We start from the raw sequence: 20276 nt of genomic DNA on the forward strand, positions 1-20276 counted from the left end.
AAAACTTAAAAGAGCTCCTATAAAGCTAAAAATTTTGAGATCCTAACTTTGCAATAGGGCTTAGAAGTTGAATCCTAGACTGGAACTCAAATTTTGTGAAGATAGAAGAGGGTATTACCGTACTAGTAAAAAATAACGAGTAAATGTCAAGAAATATATAGGTGTTAAATTCAGCTCGGACATCAACCTGGCAAGGCCAATTATTTAACAAGGTAGTAGTCCAGTCGTGGATTCATCAGTTGAATCGATGGCTAAATAATACAATAAAATATATATATCCAAATACCAAAAATATATTTATAATTACAGAATTGGGTTAAAAATGGTAGTTGGATTGACCCATTTTTAAGATTTTATCGACTGAACCGATAGGTCATTCAACAAGTTACTTTTTTATTCCGTCCAACTACTAACCTAGCCTGACTGCGTAGCTAATTTATGGTGTTATTAACCGGTTAAACTCCCTAGTTAGAACGGGGTTAATAAATATGAAGAAAAGCTTTAACAAGTTAGTCCAGGTCAAAGTAGATATGGTTCCCCCACTAAATTCAAAATCTTCTAATGCATAACTACTACCATAACATGAATGCTAGAATGCTATTTGCTCAACATGGATAAGTTCCACCCACAAAATTAAAAATCAACATGACATACTATTGAGAATGAGGAAAATGGGTTCTTTCGTTTTCCGCGTTGACACAGTTCAGGTTCGAATCGAAATCGAACTAGAATTGGACCAACCTCTTATTGAATCAGAATAATAATTAAATGTAGAGAACCGAAACTATCACTAAAACTTTGGTTAAATGTTCTCATTTAGGTTCTTAAAAAAAATTAGAGTTTGAATCAGAACCGACAATTTTGTGAAAGTCATAACTCATGAATCGTGACAATTAATAGAAGTTTGTGATCATATTACCTATAATATATATAGCTAATATTCGATGAATAGAAGTTGATCGTCATATTATCTATGATACATATAGTCAATATCCAACGGATAAATTATGAAATTTCATAGTGCTTAAGTGCATAGAAGGAAAGAAAAAAAAAGAAAAGAAAACATTGACGTACACTTGGCAACTTCAACATACTGTGGGTGTTCAAAACCCGCATGAATAAATTAGTTAATTAAATCTGCGTCTGGTGGGAAGTGGCCAAACTTGTTCTTCAAGATTTCGCAAACGCCAACCGAAATGATTTCCTTCTAGGGTCGAGAGAATGCGTGGAAATACAGAATTGGTCACGAGTCACCGCCTTAAGTATAATTAGTTTAAATATTTGAAAACGCAATTGCAAATGTTTCAAAAAAGGGGAAATTGCCCGGAAATTCACTCAATTAACGCGCGAGGGCTAAAACAACTGACTGGATAATGCGGTCGTGCTCTATATATATCTCAGACGATCGTGATGATTTCTGATTCCTTGATGGGAGTGAAGGGAGGAAGGGAGGGAGAGCGAAAGGAAGAGAGTTACTGGGAAATTGTTTGGCTGTTAGTTTGTTAGACAAGGAGAGAAGCAATGGGGGGATGCTTTTCTGATGTGAAAGGAGGGCAACAAGCTGTCGGAGGAGGCGGAATTGTGGGCCACCCAGGGGCCCAGGGCGTTCGTGGTGCTGGAAGCGCCGCCGGGCCCGCCGCCTCTGGGCTCAATGATGCTGTGGAATTTTTCTTCCAGACTAAAGGTGTCCAAGCCCTTAGCACGCAACTCGAGGTCTGTCTAGTACAATTAATCTTAAAAAAAAAAAAAGTGGTCAACATAGGAGCAATAAACTAAGCCCCTGTTCAGAATTGAATTGTCTCTGTTAAACGTTGTACTTACACGAATTGTTTACGCTGTCTGACTTTTCAAATTGTCTACAGTATGTATATATTGGTCTTTTATTTTTTGTTTTCATTTGTTTCTAATATTTGAGTTTTTCTTTATGGTATGCATACTTTGTTTTAGAATTCTTTTCAAGAATTTTGAATTATGCTGACTAGTATGCAAGGTACACTTTAATTTCAAGGATTCAAGATGAGAAAAAAGATTAAAAAAAAAAGGGGTTTCAGGAATGAGTATGATTTTGGAGATACAAGTAAGCACTTGTCAAAAGTGAAGATTCTCGCATTCAATAGACTAATGTGAAAGAAAAAACTACTAAGATCTCACTGATATTTGAGATGGAAAGTAAGACAGAGGATGATAAGTCGATTATTAGTGAGCTAGAAAATCATGATACAAATTTGAGAGAGAGAGATATGATAGTCATGAGAGTTTTACTTTTAACTTTTTTAACTTGTTGAAAGTGAAAAATTTTGTGTGCAATAGACTAATGTGATTAAGTTAATCTATCTGTGGAAAATAAACAATGGCCTCCATCAAAGGGCATAGTAAAAAACGTTTGCTGCCCTAATTTAATTCCATTATTGTGGGCTAGTAGGAGGATGCCTTGTGATTGCTCCAACTGAATTGTAGTGCTATAAGTTGATTACTCACTCCATCCTCATCAAATCCTTAGAAGTTTAACTTGGGGTTTATTGGAAGAGTTTACCTTTTGTTTGATTCTGGTGACAAATTGTAAAATATTTTGGTATATTAACTTGTTCCTTAATTGTCTTGAAGAAAGGCCACCAGAACAGGAGTTTCTTTTGTTCTTGTGTGCTGAAAAATCAAGGGTAAACTTAAGTCTTCAACTACTTTATAAATTGTGCTGAAAACAAAGCAAAAAAGTGGATTAAGATCATAATTGTTGATTTTATACTGCTGTTCAGCCATACATAAGGACAACAGAAGAATATGGTGTATTCCATATCATGCTAAGTTGTTTTCTTAGTTATGTATTTTGTCAGCAGTATCTTCTTCATATTTGTGCAACCCGACAGTGAATTCTGGTAGTAAATCTGATTTATGATCTTTTATCATGTTTCAAAAAATTACAGTATTGCCTTTATAAATATGCAAAAATGGAATGGGATGGAATCTGTTGGATTATCATCTAGAGTACATGAGAATGTAGGAAACTGTTCCCTGTTTATCCTTTAGAGTTAAGGATATTACCCTATGGTGGGATACATGAAGGGTTAATCATATATTGGGCTATATTGGACACTTTCATGTGATAAGTTTACCTGCTGATGGTTCAATTGATATTGACATCTTGTTTTGACATGCATATTACCACCAGCAACTTACTTGTCGACAGTTGAAGTATCACAATAAGTCACCTTACAGTATTTCATAATTTAGTTGAGTATGGACTGATAGTAATTATTGTCATTGCTTCGTTAAACGCAACCAAATATGTTTCTCTTCCTTCCGTAAAATGAAACAAAGGGAGACAAAGTGGTAGTGATTCTTGAGTTTTTATGGTGATTAGAAAATTTGTCAAGTGTACCATGGCGGGCATCCACTTCTCAGCTAAATGTGGCCCATGTTCTGCTGTTGACTTATATGGCATACTTAGGCATTGTTCTAAGGCCTTGTCTGGCACTGTGGATTGGCCTGGAATTGATCAATAATGTATTTTGATCTAAAGTTAGGTTATTCACCTAAAAGGAGTGGATTGTTTAGTCTTGAAAAGATGGTGATTATTTTGACTTTGAAGTTGTCCAACGATTGAAAAGTGTCTTAATCTATAAGAACTAGCATATATCTGGCGAGGAAACATTATAAATCTGATTCCCGATTGGTTAAAGCAATTCGAATCCATAAAAATGGTAATTTTGCAAATTATTAATACACAATGTGCTATTTGTACATGTGGTAATCATTGAAAAACTGCTGCCTTAACATCGTTGATACCGACTAATTCTGAATATTTTGTTGGAAATAGGTTTTGCATTGAATTTGATATGTAAAGTGATATTTAGATCTTGCTATATATGTTGCATACTTTAAATTATTTAGTTATGAAATTTCTAGTACTTCTTGAAAAAGGGTAAAAGTCAAGTCACTCTAGATTGACAAAAAGTTTTACAAGTAACTAGAAAATGGAATGGGACTTATCTTTCGCATCACTTATCTTTCCCATAACGTTTGGTGAAACTTATCCAGGGTCTTGTTCCTTTTTCCATTCCTGTGAACCATGCGACGCCGGAGGTTTTTGCTGGAGATGAATATTGGATTTTTGAAATAATGGGTCAATTTAGTTAATTTTCCCCTTATTAAGCAGTTGCAGAAAGTTATCTCATACTGGATTTCCAGTTGGGCCAATGTCTGTCTTGCTGACAGTAGAAAAAGAATGCTTACCAAAAATATATTCTTGTTTGCACTGGTTTCGGTATGTAGAAATATATGTCTTGCAGTGGAAACCTTATTTTTTCTGAAGAGACATGCTATTGCCATAAAAACTAATATTCCTTAGAAAATGGCCATAGAACTGATGGTGGTCCTTATGTTGTGGGGCCATAAATCATGCAACGTTGATGACCATCTATCGTACGATGCGGTTTCTTCCAGCATTATTATCATAAAATATGCTTGCTTCTGAAAACTCATCCTTTTTCTAGCATGGTTCAACATTAAAAGTAGCTTTCCTTCAGAAAAGACAGGACATCTACCTTTTATATAATCTGGAAAAGTATTGCAGTTACTAGTACTTGGTAGTTAAGCAATGGACTCATGAAAAAATTATAGGGGTTTATAATGCATGGGTTTGAAAGGTGACTACAATTTTTAGACTGTTGAAAATACAACAAATTCAGATGATCAATGTATTTTTCTGAATTTGGAATGCGTCTGCTGACAATAGGAAAAATACAACAGTTGGAAGTTGATTTTTGTATAGATTTATACGCAAACGTATCTGAACCAGTTCTCTCTCCATATAAATATCATTCTTGTTTGTATTTAAGTTTTGTTTATAGAAGGATCCTATTTGATTTTGTTGTCCATCACGTAGACTCTGGTTTAAATGAGAGTTTGTCACCTGCAGTTATGTTTGTCAGCTTCAAAGTTGCGTGATCGTGATATTATCTCAAAGGTTCGTACATCATATTGAGTTTGGCCATGTAAATCTCTCTCTCTCTCTCTCTCTCTGTGTACATGTGTTTGACTGTTTGCATGGTGTACATGTACATATATGTATATGTATTTCGTTGGTCATCAATTTTCCTCTGGGTCTAAATAATCAAGAGGCCATTATTTGTATACCCACCTAAACTGTAGAGTAACAAGTAATTAGTCTGGTTATATGTTAAAATTTGGTCTCATGTTTTATGGATTTCTATGTAAGTCCATTTATTGCTTTGGCTTTCCTGGGTTTAAAATTTGAGACTGACTGTTGAAGATAAAAGAGTTTGGGAAGTTTTCTTATCAAGTACTTCTCTGGCTATGTAAATAGTTTTCCTCGGAAGTTACTGAAACCCGCTCTACTTCTTGTCATGTGGAAGTTTTGTAAAATAGGGAAAGAGTCTGGATTTAGGAATTTCAAACTTTGGGATTTTAGAGTTGCAACATTACCATTTTCTCGAGTTAGTTTCATGATCTTTGTGTTTTCAAGACCTTCATTTCTTTCTGCTCCATCACCGATAAGTCAGTATTTGCAGTCAGCATTCAGACCTTATTGGCATCTTAGCTGGTGCTCTAGTACTGTAATCTTGATTAGTTGGCTATCAAAATCTTGGTCTTGCAAACTTAAGGATCTTACAAGTGAATGTTGTTTTCTACCTGGCAACAGAGCGATCCAATGGCTGTGGTTTATGCAAAGAAAAGGAATGGAACCCTTGAAGAACTTGGTCGAACAGAAGTGATTATGAATAATCTGGAACCTGCTTGGATTCAAAAAATCAGTGTCAATTATCAATTTGAGATTGTTCAGCCATTGATGTAAGCTTTTGTACAACCTCTTATTTGCTTCCTTTTGTGCTCATAGCATCTTGACTATCTTTTGTCACCCCTTGCAGCTTACATGTTTATGACATTGATTCGCAATACCACAATTTACCTGTGAAGGTATGCTATGCTGTACTATCTGCTCTTGATGCAGTTCTTCTACAATTTTGTTTTTGGGTTGGGACTCGTCATTTGCCATATTTGCAATACACAGAGATGATATTTTGTGCTCAATAAATGTCTTTAGTTGTAGTCATTGATCCTTGATTTTTATTTGTTAATTGTTGAGTTAGTTTTTGGATTGTACAGCTACCCCTAAAAGATTGGTAAAGCTAATGATTTTGAAGAAATTATGCAGTTCCAATACTCCACTTACTGTGAGATTTTCACCATACTGAAAAAATGTGGGATTTTTCTGAATCACTGATACTGTTTGATCACTAGTAAAGAACAGAATAGTTCAACTTTTCATGCAATCAATAAGTAGTGTTCAATGCTGTACATCAAGCTTAAGGATTGAATGTGTTTGAATGATGCTTCTTTAGATTGAGATAGCATTCGATTTGGTTCATGAAATTTTGGAGCTTTTAAGCTTCAGATCTGTATGGAAGCTTATGCAAATCTTTGTCGTTGCAAACTTGCAGAACTTGAACTTGAAGGATCAAGATTTTCTTGGTGAAGCTAGTTGTGTTCTCTCTGAGGTGGGTTACTTGCATTTTGTTGACAACTGTAACACATTAGTGTTGCTGCAGACATAGTTAATGTGGTAGTCTATTTTGGGTTGGTGAATTGTGTTAGTACCTGGAAATAAGTGTCTTTTACTGTTGTGCTTGGGAATGATGCAGTCTTTACCCTTCTCCAATGCAACATTAAGGTGGGTGCCGGGGAATGGGTGGAGCGGCCCGTGTGCACACTATAAGTGATAACTGTTAGAAATCCTCGTAGACTTGATGCTGATTTTGAGTTTTATGCTCAGTTTCTACTTGAATTTTTTGCCATCCATAGTCTTATTCTAAACTGTTCGGTTCCAAGTTTAAGGATTGGTAATCTATATAGTTGGTAAATTCTCCTTTAAATCTCCATTCTCAATATATTTTCTGATTAGTCCTATTAGAGACCTCCATTTTTGGAATGTTAGCCATAAGTTAAGATTATAGGGAATTAGCTAGCATAAAAAGTATTGGAAACAAAAGAGATGAAGATTGAAGTATCCTCAAATATATACAAAAAGTCTGAAGATAGTAGATTGGATTATTTTCTTGCTTTAATGCATTATGAAGTTTTTAACTGTTGCTCCAATGCGCCATGTATTAGCGAACTTGAAATGGAGATGGCATTGACTTTTTCTGATAAGAGACATTATGAAATTGGATTGTTTCATCCTTTTCGTTGTTGATACAGTCTATAATGTTGGGTTTTTATGGTTCCAGATAGTAGATTGGATTATTTTCTTGATTTTATATGATATGAAGTCTTTTTATTGTTGCCCCAATGCTTCATATATTAGCGAACTTGAAATGGAGATGGCATTGTCTTTTTCTGATAATGGACGCTATGAAATTGGATTGCTTCATCCTTTTCATTAACGATACAGTCTATAATGTTGAGTTTTTGTGGTTTCAGATTGTTACTAAAAGAAACAGAACTTTGACCTTGAATCTTCACAATCGAGATGGTCATGGCTTGAAAAACTTGGGTACTCTTACTGTCCAAGCAGAAGAAACTGTAGCTTCAAGGAATGCTGTGGAGATGACTTTTCGTTGTTATCATCTTGATAACAAAGATCTGTTTTCTAAAAGTGTATGGATTTTGTAAATATCAATTGTGATGAACTTTGAAGCTATTTCAACTTTATTTTTACCTCAATCTTATTTTGCTGTTTTCAGGATCCTTTTCTTAGAATCTCTAGGATTGCTGAGAGTGGGGGTTCCATTCCAATTTGCAAGACACAAGTCATAAACAACAACTTGAATCCAGTCTGGAAACCGCTGTGTCTAACCATGCAACAATACATGAGCAAGGTAGTTTCCTGCTTGCTGTTTGCCGAATCAAGGGTCCGTTTGTTTGCCTATAGAATGTTTTCCCCTAGAAAATATGATTGCTGAAATCATTTTCTTGACAATATTTGGTTTTTCCAATATTTTATAATGTGTGGTTGACTTTTTGATAATAATTTCTTCACAAGTCACAACTAGTGATATGCCAGTACTATTACCACCACCTTTTAACCACTACCACCCAAAAGACAATCGAAATTATTTTTGTATGCATTCATAATCATAGAAGGCCCAGGAATGATTCTAAGAAGTATTGAATAAGATATGTACCCAACAAGATGCCACCAATTGATCCAAGCAAATTCAATGCCTTACTGGAGTTCCCTCCCTCAAATCCATGAAGCCATAGATGGATTTCTTTGTCTCCACCTATATGTAAGAAGAGAGAGGAAGAGGAATAAGTAAATGTGTGTTAGAGATGAGAGAGGAAAAGGAAGCGATGAATTAGTGTGTTTGAGAGAGGATGAATAATTAAAGAGGAAGAGCCACTTAGAAGGTAAGCTTTTTGTTTCGGAAGAGGAATTAGTGTTGGTCTGGAAACTTCTTCAGTGAAAGCTTTATGTAATTGTTTTTATCTGATTGGGTAAAACCTTTTTCTTTCTGGAAAAATTTCCTGACATATCATGCAGCCTAATACCCAAATAAAGGGAAAATATTTCCTGGGAAATGTTTTCCAGCAAAACAAACTTGAGATTAAATAGAGGGAAAGAAAAATCAGGGAGGAGGTTACAAGAATGATAAATTAGGAAGATATATGAAGCTAGAATCGGAGAAAATGGACCCAGGCTAGATTGGAGAAGTCATAGACACAGGAACAAATGAAGTTACAGCACGGATAACCCCCATATTTAACATTTGCATGCACTCTATATATATTAATAAAGATCTGCATTGCAGGATAACCCGTTGATCATTGAGTGTTTTGATTTCAACAGCAGTGGCAATCATGTCCTCATTGGGTAATTTCACTTTTCTCATTCCACTTTTTTGGTACTCTATTTTATGATTTCTAATGTTCCATTATTTTATCCTCAATGGTTCTGCTTAATGTTCAATGTTCATTTTTCCTCCTTCCACCTGTTCCTCTTGAGTCATAACTATTGACATAACTTCAAATCTTAACAGGAAACTGCAAAAAACAGTGGCAGAGCTGGAACACCTTCACAAAACTAGATCTGGTGTAAATCTTGTTTTACCTCCATCTCATTTGCGGCGAGTTGAAAAGGTTTAATTATCTCCTCTATGCATGAGTTATCGGTGCTTTATGGATCTGTTTCCATTAGCCAATGGATATGACCTTTGTCTTGTGTGTATGTCTCTGTCATCCATCATCTCATGCATGTTTTTTATATCCAATCTTCTTGCATTACCTATTTGTAGATTACTGAAGGTCAGCTGTTTGTGGATGGGTATGTTGAGAAGCAACTATACAGTTTCCTTGATTACATTTCGAGTGGGTTTGAGCTTAATTTCATGGTTGCAGTTGACTTTACTGGTAAGTAATCTTAAACCCTTTTTAGGCCTTTAACAATTTGGTTATATCTTTCTTATTTGGTCAATCTCCACATATTTCTATTTAAGTCTACTGTTCCTCTTTTAACTTCCTTTTTATTCAGCTTCAAATGGAAATCCTCACAATTCAGACTCCTTGCATTATATTGATCCTTCAGGGCGCCTGAATGCTTACCAGCAGGTAAAGCTGGTCTTACCTCTCTCTTAACTTCCTTATACATTACCGGTCATCTCTTCTGTTGTGCTTTTTAGAATATCTGAAATTTTCTAAATTAACCATATACTTAAAAACTTCACTTGTATTAAGTAGATGGATGATGACATAAATTGGACGTATATATTGGCCATAATTTTCTAAAACTTATTATATTGTTGCCAGGAAATTAATTGGATCAGTTCACAAAGCTAACATAATGCCCTTAGTTGTGTGCACGTGTTTCAGTTTCCTGTGTCTGCATTTATGACTTATCTGGAAGTAGCTGAAAATTTTATGAAATGCAATCCTCTTTTTCTTGTACTTCAGATGTTAAAAGCTTATAGTTGAATTATTAACTGAAAATCATTACAGGCTATAATGGAGGTTGGGGAAGTTATACAGTTTTACGACTCTGATAGACGCTTTCCAGCTTGGGGTTTTGGTGCAAGAACAATTGGTGGTTCAGTGTCCCATTGTTTCAACTTGAACGGAATCCCTACTGATTCTGTGGTAACAATCTCTTTTATAGTTACTATTTATCTGAAAACATCTTGTGCGTTATCCATATCACTTGATTCCATTTGCAGTGCTTCCTGCATTCAGTTATCTTTATCTTGGATTGGCTGATAAGCAACAGAAAATTATTTTATGCTAGCGTTTGATTATTTAATTTCAAAAGGCCCTCACAATTATGTGATCTTAGATGGTACAATTCACTTTCAAGTTACTAGAGAGACAGATAACTGTGATTGTATTCCTGATGTTCTATTTGATGATGGTCCCATGACCCGCAATCACTTTTTGTAGACACACATTTTGGCTAAGACCAGTGATACAGGCCTTAGGAATGGGTTACAGACATTAGTACATATCTAAAACTCCTTAACAATGATTACTGATGAGCATATTCATGGTTTATTTCTTTTTGACTATCAAAAGATGGATGAGAGATAATGTCTATTATTAAAATGTCAATATCTTTTGTCAGCGCAATTTGCTCACACAGTGTTGATATTTTGGGGAAGTCATAACCCTGGAACTTTAAATGTTATAAATTTCAGGGTCTAGAATATTGGTATTATTAGTCGCTTCTTCAGCATATCCACCTATGCCAGGACAAATAAGCTCAAGCAAGAAGTAATATAAATTCTTTTGCCAAATTAATCAAATAAGTTATGAAAGCAGCCGAGGGAATTAAATATTAGTTTAAAAATTCTCCCATGTTATGATGTTTTGCCATTCTAATTTGGGTAACGAAATTCACTTCTCTCTCACATCAATTTCTCCATTGCACGTTAGCCGGAACGTTGATTAGATTGAAAAAAATGTTTGATTCAAACAGGGACACCAGCAGAGTAAAATTGTAGTAGCTTGAGGATTTTTCTCCCGCTTATTTAAGAGTATCAGAATTAAATGAGATCCCCTATTGCACTTAATCCTTGTCGTTGTATTGTTGGGTATACCACTTGACCAATTGAGAAGTCAAGGAGATGCCATTGAAATTGACTATATTTATGCCAACTTTGCATATGTTTTGTCCATCTATTAATATTAAAATATGAATTTTTTGTTAATTAAATTTTGAATTCTGTGGCAGTGGTTTCATTTGATTGGTATTCTTTATTGTAGGTTACTGGTATAGAAGGCATTATGGCTGGTTATTCAAGTACGCTGTATAATGTCACCCTTTCTGGGCCCACATTGTTTGGTCCAGTTATTAACAAGGCTGCAGAAATTGCTGGTGGCTCCCTCTCTGTCAACCAGAACAAGTATTTCATCTTGCTAATTATAACGGTATGCAAAATAAATAGTTGACGTTTACTGTCTTTGCAGCATAGTTTCATGCTTTGCTCCTGAAATCTGGCAAATTTTGCTTTCTTGTAGGATGGAGTCGTAAGTGACATCCAAGAAACTAAAGACGCTTTGGTCAGGGCATCTGACCTGCCACTTTCCATCCTTATTGTTGGAGTTGGCGGAGCAGATTTTACGCAAATGGAGGTACATTCTTACTGTAATAATTTTTTAACTTTTTTAGCTGGAATTTGACTAGGTCCATGTAACGAGTTTGCATGTGAAAAAAAAAAATCATTTCATTTGGCAGGTCCTTGATGCTGATGATGGACACCGATTAGAGAGTTCAACTGGAAGGGTAGCTACCCGTGACATAGTTCAGTTTGTTCCTATGCGTGAAGTACACCGTAAGTGCTTGTTCACTTGCTTTATATTAGGATATGGTTCTTTTCTAATAGAAAGACCACTTGTTATGTAAATATACCTATTCTTCTTCTGGCGGTAATTTTAGTGGTTATTTTGCATCTTTTGGTAGGGATTCAACACCTCGAATTTCTAGCTTTTATATTAACAATTTAGTTGACATAGGACAATTGCGATGGAACTACCCTATTACAAGATAACTTGTTATTGCCTGTTAGAACTGGCCAAGCTCTTATAGGCATCTAGTCACTTGGCTGTTGTTAATTAGCTCGTGGATTTCATTTCATTGAATGTTGAACTTTTTACTCTGCATGGTTCCTTTCTTCAGTTACTGTGTTTTTTGCTTCATTTTTTTTTTGGGGTGGGGCCCGGGGGGGTGTTGGGGTGTTTGTGACAGCCTATCAATGGACTGTGAACTGTTGATCCAAGTCTCCAGATTGTCGAGAAAGCTTATGGTTAGAAACTAGTTTATCTTTTACTCGCTTTCAGTTTGTAGTTGGTGGATTCAAAAGGCACTAAAAATCTTGAACTTGGTGGAGAATTTTGTAGTTGGATTTGGTGGAGACTTTTGTAGTTGGATCATGCTCAAGTTGTTTAAGCTAATTGAAGTGGTATGGTTTATAAGTGCTTTACTTAAGACACTGAGAACTTATTAAGAAACGAGATGCATGGTAGCAAGGGAATGTTATGACCATCTTGAGGATATACTTGGTCCTTAGTCTGAAGTAGTCTGAAGTTCTGGTTTTGGCTTGATAAATGGATTGCATGCAAGATGAGTTAAGATTGAATATGGGTTCTGATGCCTGAAGACTGACTGAAAAGTATATGTACACTAAGAGGAATAAAGGATATTGAAAGAGGCACAATATTTTTGGTACTTGGAGAACTTGAATGATTTCACAAATTAATCATTTTCGTACTGTGTCTAGTACTTACAGTGAAACTATTCTAATTCTCCATTCTCATTGTCTGCAGAAGTAATTCTAACCTTTGAAATGTTAACGACTACCGTGTAATATATGATCACAGATTTATTCAAAGTTACTAGTAGACTCTTGACCAATAATTAAGAAGTTGGACTAAATACCTAATTGCAATTATTGCCTCAAATACTTACTAAACACAATGTGATCAGGAGTGTAAACTATGGTCGCGACAATAGTTATAGGTGCCTTGAAGGTTTGTTGTAAAATCCAATCCCCTCGATTAGTTCCACTGCCCTCTTCAAGTTCTTGAACATCTTCAAGGAACCCTCTCTGAAGCTGGAGCCTGTTTTTGAAGATTCTTCTCTTATTTACTCTTCCTGGACCTCTGACTGGTTCACAGTTGGCATTGCATTGATTGTCATCATTAACCATGAAGCTATTTAAATTTCTATTTATGAAGTTATATATTAAGTGGAAGACAGGCTGTAGAAATAATCAACTTCCAGCAAGATTGTCTCGTGTCATGAATGGATTTTTGGGAGTTAAGTTGCCAAGTGTTAATGAGAATTACAACCAACGTTAATATAAATTGTGTTGAAGATCTTGGAGATGGATTGGTGGAGTGCATGTTGTTTAAAATGACAAATGCAATGCTTTTATAGAGCTGCATAGGTCTCTGATTAAATTCTGCTTTAAGAAGTTAGTTTTAAGTTGTTGGCAGCTTCAGCACAATTTAAAATCTCTTTGCTTGTCAATCTTTCCTTGTGTTTTTCCCCCTTCACTTGCTTTCCTCTACCTAATGTATGACCTGATATTTGGCTAACTTTGTGTAGGTGGAGAGATATCAGTTGTTCAGGCTCTCCTGGAAGAACTACCTGGACAGTTCCTGAGTTACATGCGTAGCAGGGATATCAAACCTCACTTTCCTGATATGGTTCATGCTTCAGGCCGGGGAACCCTTTATGGGGTTTGAACTATTAAAATGCTCAAAAGTTGCTTAACATGTAATCTTCTAGGATTTTAATCTAACAGAAATTTCAGAATGTAAATATCTAGGGAGAAAGAGCAGAGCAAAAATAGATGTTTTTTTCGGTGGCAGAAATATGTCAATTCTTTGATTCTGTTGGTCTTCCTCAAGTACATATGAGTAGGTAGTAGAGTATGGATGTCTGTCCCCATCTAAATTTGTTTACAAGCAAGTGCAATGTCTTATAGCATAAACCTTTCTACATTATTTATTGGTTTGAGACGTGAATATATCTAGTAAAGAACTTAAAATACTGCTGGGAAAGGGGTTTGCAAGTTGAGCCCTGGCGCTAGATCATTATCCAGCATGGTGTCTTCGCCAGAACCTGATTCCTGATATGCTGTGGTCTAGGTACCTATCTGTTTTCATTCACTTAAATTTTAGGACACAGGTATTATCCCAAAAAGATCAGAAGAGAGAGCTTTTTTAGCGTGAACTTCGCTGGATTATTGATGTCTGCCATGCTATCTGTTCTACCATTTTAAAGGATCACAGAGACACTTGAACAAACGATAACAGTAGATGAACATTACATCAATATTTTCTGCGTTTCTAGGGGTTGGGATGATGTAAGAGGGTAGGAAATTTAATTTCTGTGTGTGTGTGTGTGTGTGTGTTTTTTTTTGTTCTGTTTGCAGCATGAACTAATCTTTCCAAGTTAATTAAAATTATGCAATGTTTTCCCTTAGAAATAAGACTTATAGAAGATGTTCTCAGATTCTTCTCCGATCGAGTTGTTAATGCAAGGATGATAGCAAAATGATCATGGAAAGTAAGATCCAAAAGACCTAATTGGATGACATTACCAAACTTTTCAGGCATCTTCTTTCTGGCGTTTCGGAACTTCTGCACTGCAAATTAATTGGAGGAAGTAACTGATGGTTTAGAGATAGAGACTACCACAAATTCGCAAGTTAATTACTTCTGAACATTTAGCTTACTCGTTGGTTGAATCTGGAACACGAAACAACTCGATAGAGAGTCGATGTTTTGCAGATTCATTCCACCTTAGATGGTAGAAATGCTATACGATTTGCTGACCAAAGTACCATAGTTGATGTCTTTTACTGCTGCTAATCAATTCTTCGAAAACATAAATGTCTGGAAAACAATGTTAAGTATGAAGTAGGGGGTTTTGTCCAATGATATTTGTAAAACAAGTTTCCAATAAAATTGAGCCCAATCGATTCTAACAATGAACGGAAAGGGAAAAAATACTTTTTGCCTTTTCTTTTTGGTATTTGCTTGGACCTGCAGAGTCCTAAACTGCACCTCCTGGTGCCAAAAAGAATACACACTGTCCTGGCAATATGATGTTGATATGCGGTCGATTAAGGAATTGAATTTTCACATTTTCCGCGTGGATTTCTCTGTAACAAAGAAAAGCATTTGCGGATCAATATGGGTGACGGCAATATTCTCAAATATGCGGCTCAGGTAAATCAGATCACATTTACTATAGTTTGCAGTAATATCTTAAATCTCTAGTCCAAACAAGACAAATTCTGAACTTGTAATCTGAAATTGTTCATTGTGAGACATTTTACCCCCACCTCTCTTCATGACAAACCGACAGATTACGGTGACCATTTTAAGTTTCCCTATGCCAGAAAAGTGAGCTCTTTACATTCTTTTTGCCCGTTCAGGCATCAACAAACCTGATACTGCAGAATTCAGTAACAGAAATGCAGCTCGCATCACAATGCAGCATAATCCTATCAATGATGCCTGCGGCGATCCTTCTCCCTCGATGAATAAGAACTGTGGTACTCGCGATCTACAACAGATGAAATGCAACTCAAAAAAGGTCTACTATAGCAACAGTTTGCCCAAGAAAAATCATCAGATAACTGATTTACTTACCTCGAGAAGAGTGATGTTTCGATTTCTCCCCATGCCCTGAAGTGCGAGGGGAAAATATCAAATGACGAGTCATTCATTTTCACTAAGACAGAAAAGTGGCAAAGAGATTGCAAATCTGCAAATATACTAAAAGATACTTACCTTTGTCCCTTGAGCGATGACTCCTGTCCTTAATTTTATCCCTGTCTCTCTCACTGTCCTGTCTTTCCCTTTCTCTTTCCCGTTCCCGTTCTCGTTCCCGATCAGATTCCCTTCCCCTATCACGGTCCCGGGATTTCACTCTCTCCTTCTCCTTGCTGCGATCCCTGTCCCTTTCATTCTTGTCCCTTTCCTCACTTGCCTCTGTTTTATGCTCGGACATTGATTTTGAAAGAGGTTCTTCTCTTGACTCTCCATCGGTAGGCAAGCTTCTAGATTCCCCATCACTTTTCTTCGAGTCATTTAATTTGTCTGAAGCACCTTTGGATTGTGCATCCTTGCCTGATTCTTGATTGGCTCCAGTAGATGTCCCCCTGGGGCTGGTATTATTATCATTTGCAGGTGGGACACTCAAGGATCCTTCCTGCATTTAACAAAGAATAAATCAATTCATACATTTATAATGCTACACGATACACATTTGACTGATTGAACCACAGTAAAAACTAAAATTTAAAAACACAAAACATGCATGCCTAAGCATAGCAAAACAGAGAAAACTAACCCTTGGTGGCTGAGGCGATAAATCCCATGATTTGTTAGATGTTGTAAACGACCCTCCATCCTTGCATACAGGAATGTACTGTGCCTTGGGAAGGCTATACAAGTGGGCAAGTACTCTGCAAACCTCATCTATCCCAGATTTGTCTGCATCAAATGCCTTCCACCAAGGAGGATTCTCAGGTAGGGGTACCTGAAACCTACGAGCTGCTGCATAAACAACTCCACAAGCCACGACTTCACTTTTGAATCTCACACACAAAGTAGTTCGCAAGCTGCTCGAAGATGCATAAGCAATGCAGGAAACTATCAGAAGAGAGAGATGCACAGAAAACCATGAAGTCATATCCCATATCCCATACAAAGCAAGTGAACCCAACTTCTAGTTCTTTAGAAAGTAAATAGAATACTGAGATAAATTCAATATTCACTATTCAACCAAGACATCAAGCTTTTAAATTTTCATAAGGAAATGCAATAGCTAAAAGTGTTGCTAGAAAATGGCAAATGTCATCAAGGCAATTGATATAAACTTCTGAATACCATTGAATTTATATTCCTTAGTGAAAATTTCTGAATCCTTGCTAGCACACTTGAAGGTAGGACTTGGAAATATTGCAGTTATTTGGGTCAAATCTGTCTTATCTTAAAGCTTGATACCTATCCCAAGTTTTAACAACCCAAGTTATGTATGCCAAGACCAAATATGTCCTAAGTCTCTCAAAGTCCTAGACCACGTCCAAGGTCCAAGATAAAGCTCAGGTTTCAAGCCTGTATCCAAGACCAAATATCAGATATAATGTTTGACAAAGTCCAACTTAATGACTGATAAAACCCCATAACTAATAATGAGATGAATGAGAAACTCATGTCACCTTAAATCAGACATCTCTGTAATATTTTAATAAATCTGCAGGAGGAGACGGTTTGAGATCTGCCTGCAATAGAGGCTGTTTTAAAAGATGTTGAAGCACCTAATTCCTGAACTGGTCTTTTGGTATTACCTTTAAGTGATATCCCATCAGTAGGTCATTTAACTTACCCTTCTACTTCTGTCACTGACACATCTTTTGAGCGCCGTTCTAGTCTTTTTTCTCCTTATGCTGTGGTAAGTACTTAAGCTTTCTACATTATATTATCCAAAAGCTTCTACAGCTAGATGGCGGCCCTAGCGAAAAACAACATATAATAATTCCTGCGGAGAAATTCCAAAATTACTCAAACCCTATTTGTGCTTCCAAATTTCAAACCCCCCCCCCCTCCCCCCATTGATTAGTTCATCCTTTGTTTATTTTACAAAATCTACATCATCTATCCCATGTGCTGCATCCCAGATCTACAAGCAGAAACAAATGAAAATTCATTAATTAAATGTCAATCTTAATCTTTAAGAACTAAAGTTTTACTTGACACATGAATTTCTTAATTGCAGATTTACTGGCCAAGTGAGAAACACAAAGAAAATCCAAGTGCTTGACATCAAGGTCACATGAACAAGCATACTGGAGACCAAAACTACCATACTTTAGCAACAACTCAACTGTACAAGGGAAGACATCAACTTAATCACTTCCTTTCTCAATAAAATGTACCGTGCAAAGAATCTGTTCATCAAGAGGAAAATGTTGTTTTTCGAAAGCTGAAAAATTCAAGCTCTAGTCTTGGAATCACTCTTTCAAATTCCCTGCATCTAAGAATGAAATCACAAAAGACATACGTGCAAAAAGCTTGATGTTTAGCTCCATTGATAAAGATCAAACATGTTTCCAAATATGAAGACCCCCCTTATGTTCAATGTGAAGCTATAGCTTAATGCTTTTCTGAGATTAGAGATAATTCTTTTTTGCTATTATTTCTATTGACACTTTCAGGTTTAGAGAATGAATACTATACACATTGAAACACTTCCGCATTGTTTAAGTTCATGAAGCTTGCAAGATCAGAAAAATTGCACACCTCCTAAGACTATAGTTCAGTTAAAATTCAGACGACCACGTGGCAACACACACACACACACACACAAAATGGCAGAGCTGAATGTTTCTCAGAATTCAGAGACATCCAAGATATTGGAAAAAAGCATCTAGTTGGTATCAAAATCGTTGTTAAGGGATGCAAATGGGCTAATGAGCTGCCAAATTTTGCCATTTTGCTACACTAAATTATGTAAGTCTCCACTTTCAAATTCAACCAACAACACAGCATATCAGTGCATTAGGTAACCCTTTTTTTCAACATTGGTTAGACTTGTCTTGAATTACGAAGTAGATTGTCCTTACAAAGTAATACCACTTAGCAACAGGAATTAATTTCAGGTTGATCTTTACCTATCATTTGCCAGATTCCAAGCTTCTTGACTCAGTTCAGGTGTTTCAAGCACCCGTAGGTAATTCGATATGAATTTGTGTGGATGCTCCACGTGGCAGATGAAGCCCATCTCCTTCAAAAGATGTCTTTCTGTTCTAACCAAATCTGCCTTCAACTCCACATATTTCTGTCCTCCATAAAAGAAAAAAAGAGACCCAAGAAAGTATGAATAAGAAAGGGAACTTTGTTTAATGGACATCACCAATATCCTTAAAGATGAGTCAAATTCACAATCACCGTGTAAAAGAACTAATAAGTCAAAAAGTGTCCTAACCTTCAAAGACGTATCCAGATGCTCAATTGGCAGGTTCTCCCTTCTACATTCCATACGATGAAAAACAACGAGGACTTGTCTCGCTTTCCTAGGGCTTTCCTCAAGCTTTGAAGCAAGCCAGACGCAGCTCGCAGCAACCCTCTGACAATTCACAAATAAAGCCATTGTATTATCATAAACAAACATTGCTGCCCATCTAGATAAACTTAAGAAAGTAAAATATGAAGAACCGAAGTTGGATGGGATAAGAAGATGGAAAAATACCTTCACGTTGAAACGAGCAAATGTTTTTTTACAATAAAACCGGTGGAATAAAACTTGGCCAGTTGCCATGACAGCCTGAGGTCTGGAAACAACCAAATGAAGGAAAACCAAAAATCCAAAAGCAACAAGAAAGAACCTCAAAAAAAAAAAAACTTTATCAGAACCAAGAATTTTCCAAAAACTATATCTAGGAGATCCATAGTAGTTTACCATCCACAATCTCATATTTGAACAGAACCAAATAAAAGTAGCATAGCATTAAAATGAAATTAAAACTGAAAGAAAAAAGATAAAAAAAAAAAAAGAGGCAAAGAAAGGATACAATCTGAGCAAAATCCCGCTCTCCTGGATGAGATCACAACCATAGATTCGTAATGTAGTTTCAGTAGCTATATCGATCCCATCCTTCCTAGAAGGCGAATTTTCTAGTTGCTCATCAGTTAAGTAAAATGTGTCGATGGCTGTGTAAATCATGGCTGATCAACACCTTCAGGAAAAACCCTTAACAACCTGCTGCAGCGAACCCAATTGAATGCTTCATATTTCAATCATAAACTATTCTCTCTAGTAAAGAACCAACATTTCCATCGACCCCTACACAAAAGTACTTGTATATATCAACCATGAAATCGACTTCTGGTCCTACCCCTACTAAATTGGCAATCCTACACTACTCCAAAAAGTTAATCAAAATGCAATAATTCAACAAATTAACTAAATTAAGCATACCCAACTTCCTACTTAATTAAGCGATAACTCTAAAAAAATAATCAAAAAGTAATAATTCAACAAATTCATTAAATTAAGCATATCCTTGATAACTGAAAAGAAAATTTTAAAAAATTAAAAAAAAAAAAAAAGGATATGAAGAGATGAAACTTACTACTAGTAAGCAAACTGGAACGGCCGCGGAGGAGTGGAACCGGTGGCCACGTTAATAAGAGAAGAACGACGTCGGATGGGACACTTGGAGAAGAGGGGTCTCTGGTGCCGGCGAGGGATTTAGAAATTTTGGAGGCATCGGACGTTGAAACCGTTTTCTTCTTGTTTCAGACGGGCCACA

General features: G+C 36.2%; 2 protein-coding genes across 8 annotated transcripts; one reads left to right on the forward strand and one right to left on the reverse strand.

The window, feature by feature from the left end:
- Nucleotides 1-1484: 1484 nt before the first annotated feature.
- Nucleotides 1485-13942, forward strand: LOC113763332 (protein BONZAI 3-like). Its single transcript, XM_027307101.1, has 16 exons — nt 1485-1713; nt 4916-4963; nt 5660-5808; nt 5886-5934; nt 6459-6515; nt 7438-7614; nt 7701-7835; nt 8769-8830; nt 8997-9096; nt 9252-9366; nt 9488-9564; nt 9952-10089; nt 11209-11373; nt 11464-11577; nt 11681-11777; nt 13553-13942. Exons 1-16 carry the CDS (start codon nt 1522-1524, stop codon nt 13690-13692), a joined length of 1815 nt encoding a protein of 604 aa, XP_027162902.1. The 5' UTR covers nt 1485-1521; the 3' UTR covers nt 13693-13942.
- A 918-nt stretch (nt 13943-14860) lies between these two features.
- LOC113764108 (cyclin-L1-1) lies at nt 14861-20276 on the reverse strand. Of its 7 annotated transcripts, none has more exons than XR_003467481.1 (10): nt 20100-20276; nt 19536-19723; nt 19214-19295; nt 18950-19090; nt 18636-18802; nt 16313-16583; nt 15751-16171; nt 15610-15645; nt 15405-15523; nt 14861-15116 (listed from the first exon to the last, which is right to left on the reverse strand). XR_003467481.1 is itself a non-coding variant. In XM_027308170.1 (9 exons), exons 2-9 carry the CDS (start codon nt 19685-19687, stop codon nt 15465-15467), a joined length of 1329 nt encoding a protein of 442 aa, XP_027163971.1. In that variant the 5' UTR covers nt 19688-19807; nt 20097-20276; the 3' UTR covers nt 15180-15464. The 7 variants fall into 7 exon arrangements, 1 of the variants encoding a protein (XP_027163971.1); XR_003467483.1 differs by having other exon boundaries at nt 19536-19726; XR_003467479.1 differs by having other exon boundaries at nt 19536-19807.

Source organism: Coffea eugenioides, chromosome 2 (assembly GCF_003713205.1).
Source record: "Coffea eugenioides isolate CCC68of chromosome 2, Ceug_1.0, whole genome shotgun sequence".
NCBI classification, from domain to species: domain Eukaryota; kingdom Viridiplantae; phylum Streptophyta; class Magnoliopsida; order Gentianales; family Rubiaceae; genus Coffea; species Coffea eugenioides.

Excerpts from the sequence above, each read along its gene's own strand:
- LOC113763332 (XM_027307101.1), top strand. The coding sequence starts at position 1,522 with ATGGGGGGATGCTTTTCTGATGTGAAAGGAGGGCAACAAGCTGTCGGA. Across the intron at positions 5,809-5,885 it reads GAGATTGTTCAGCCATTGAT|CTTACATGTTTATGACATTG; the intron begins GTAAGCTTTTGT and ends CACCCCTTGCAG. Across the intron at positions 6,516-7,437 it reads CTAGTTGTGTTCTCTCTGAG|ATTGTTACTAAAAGAAACAG; the intron begins GTGGGTTACTTG and ends TTGTGGTTTCAG.
- LOC113764108 (XM_027308170.1), bottom strand. The coding sequence starts at position 19,687 with ATGATTTACACAGCCATCGACACATTTTACTTAACTGATGAGCAACTA. Across the intron at positions 18,803-18,949 it reads ATCTGGATACGTCTTTGAAG|AAATATGTGGAGTTGAAGGC; the intron begins GTTAGGACACTT and ends TATGGAGGACAG. Across the intron at positions 15,646-15,750 it reads TCATCGCTCAAGGGACAAAG|GGCATGGGGAGAAATCGAAA; the intron begins GTAAGTATCTTT and ends CTCGCACTTCAG.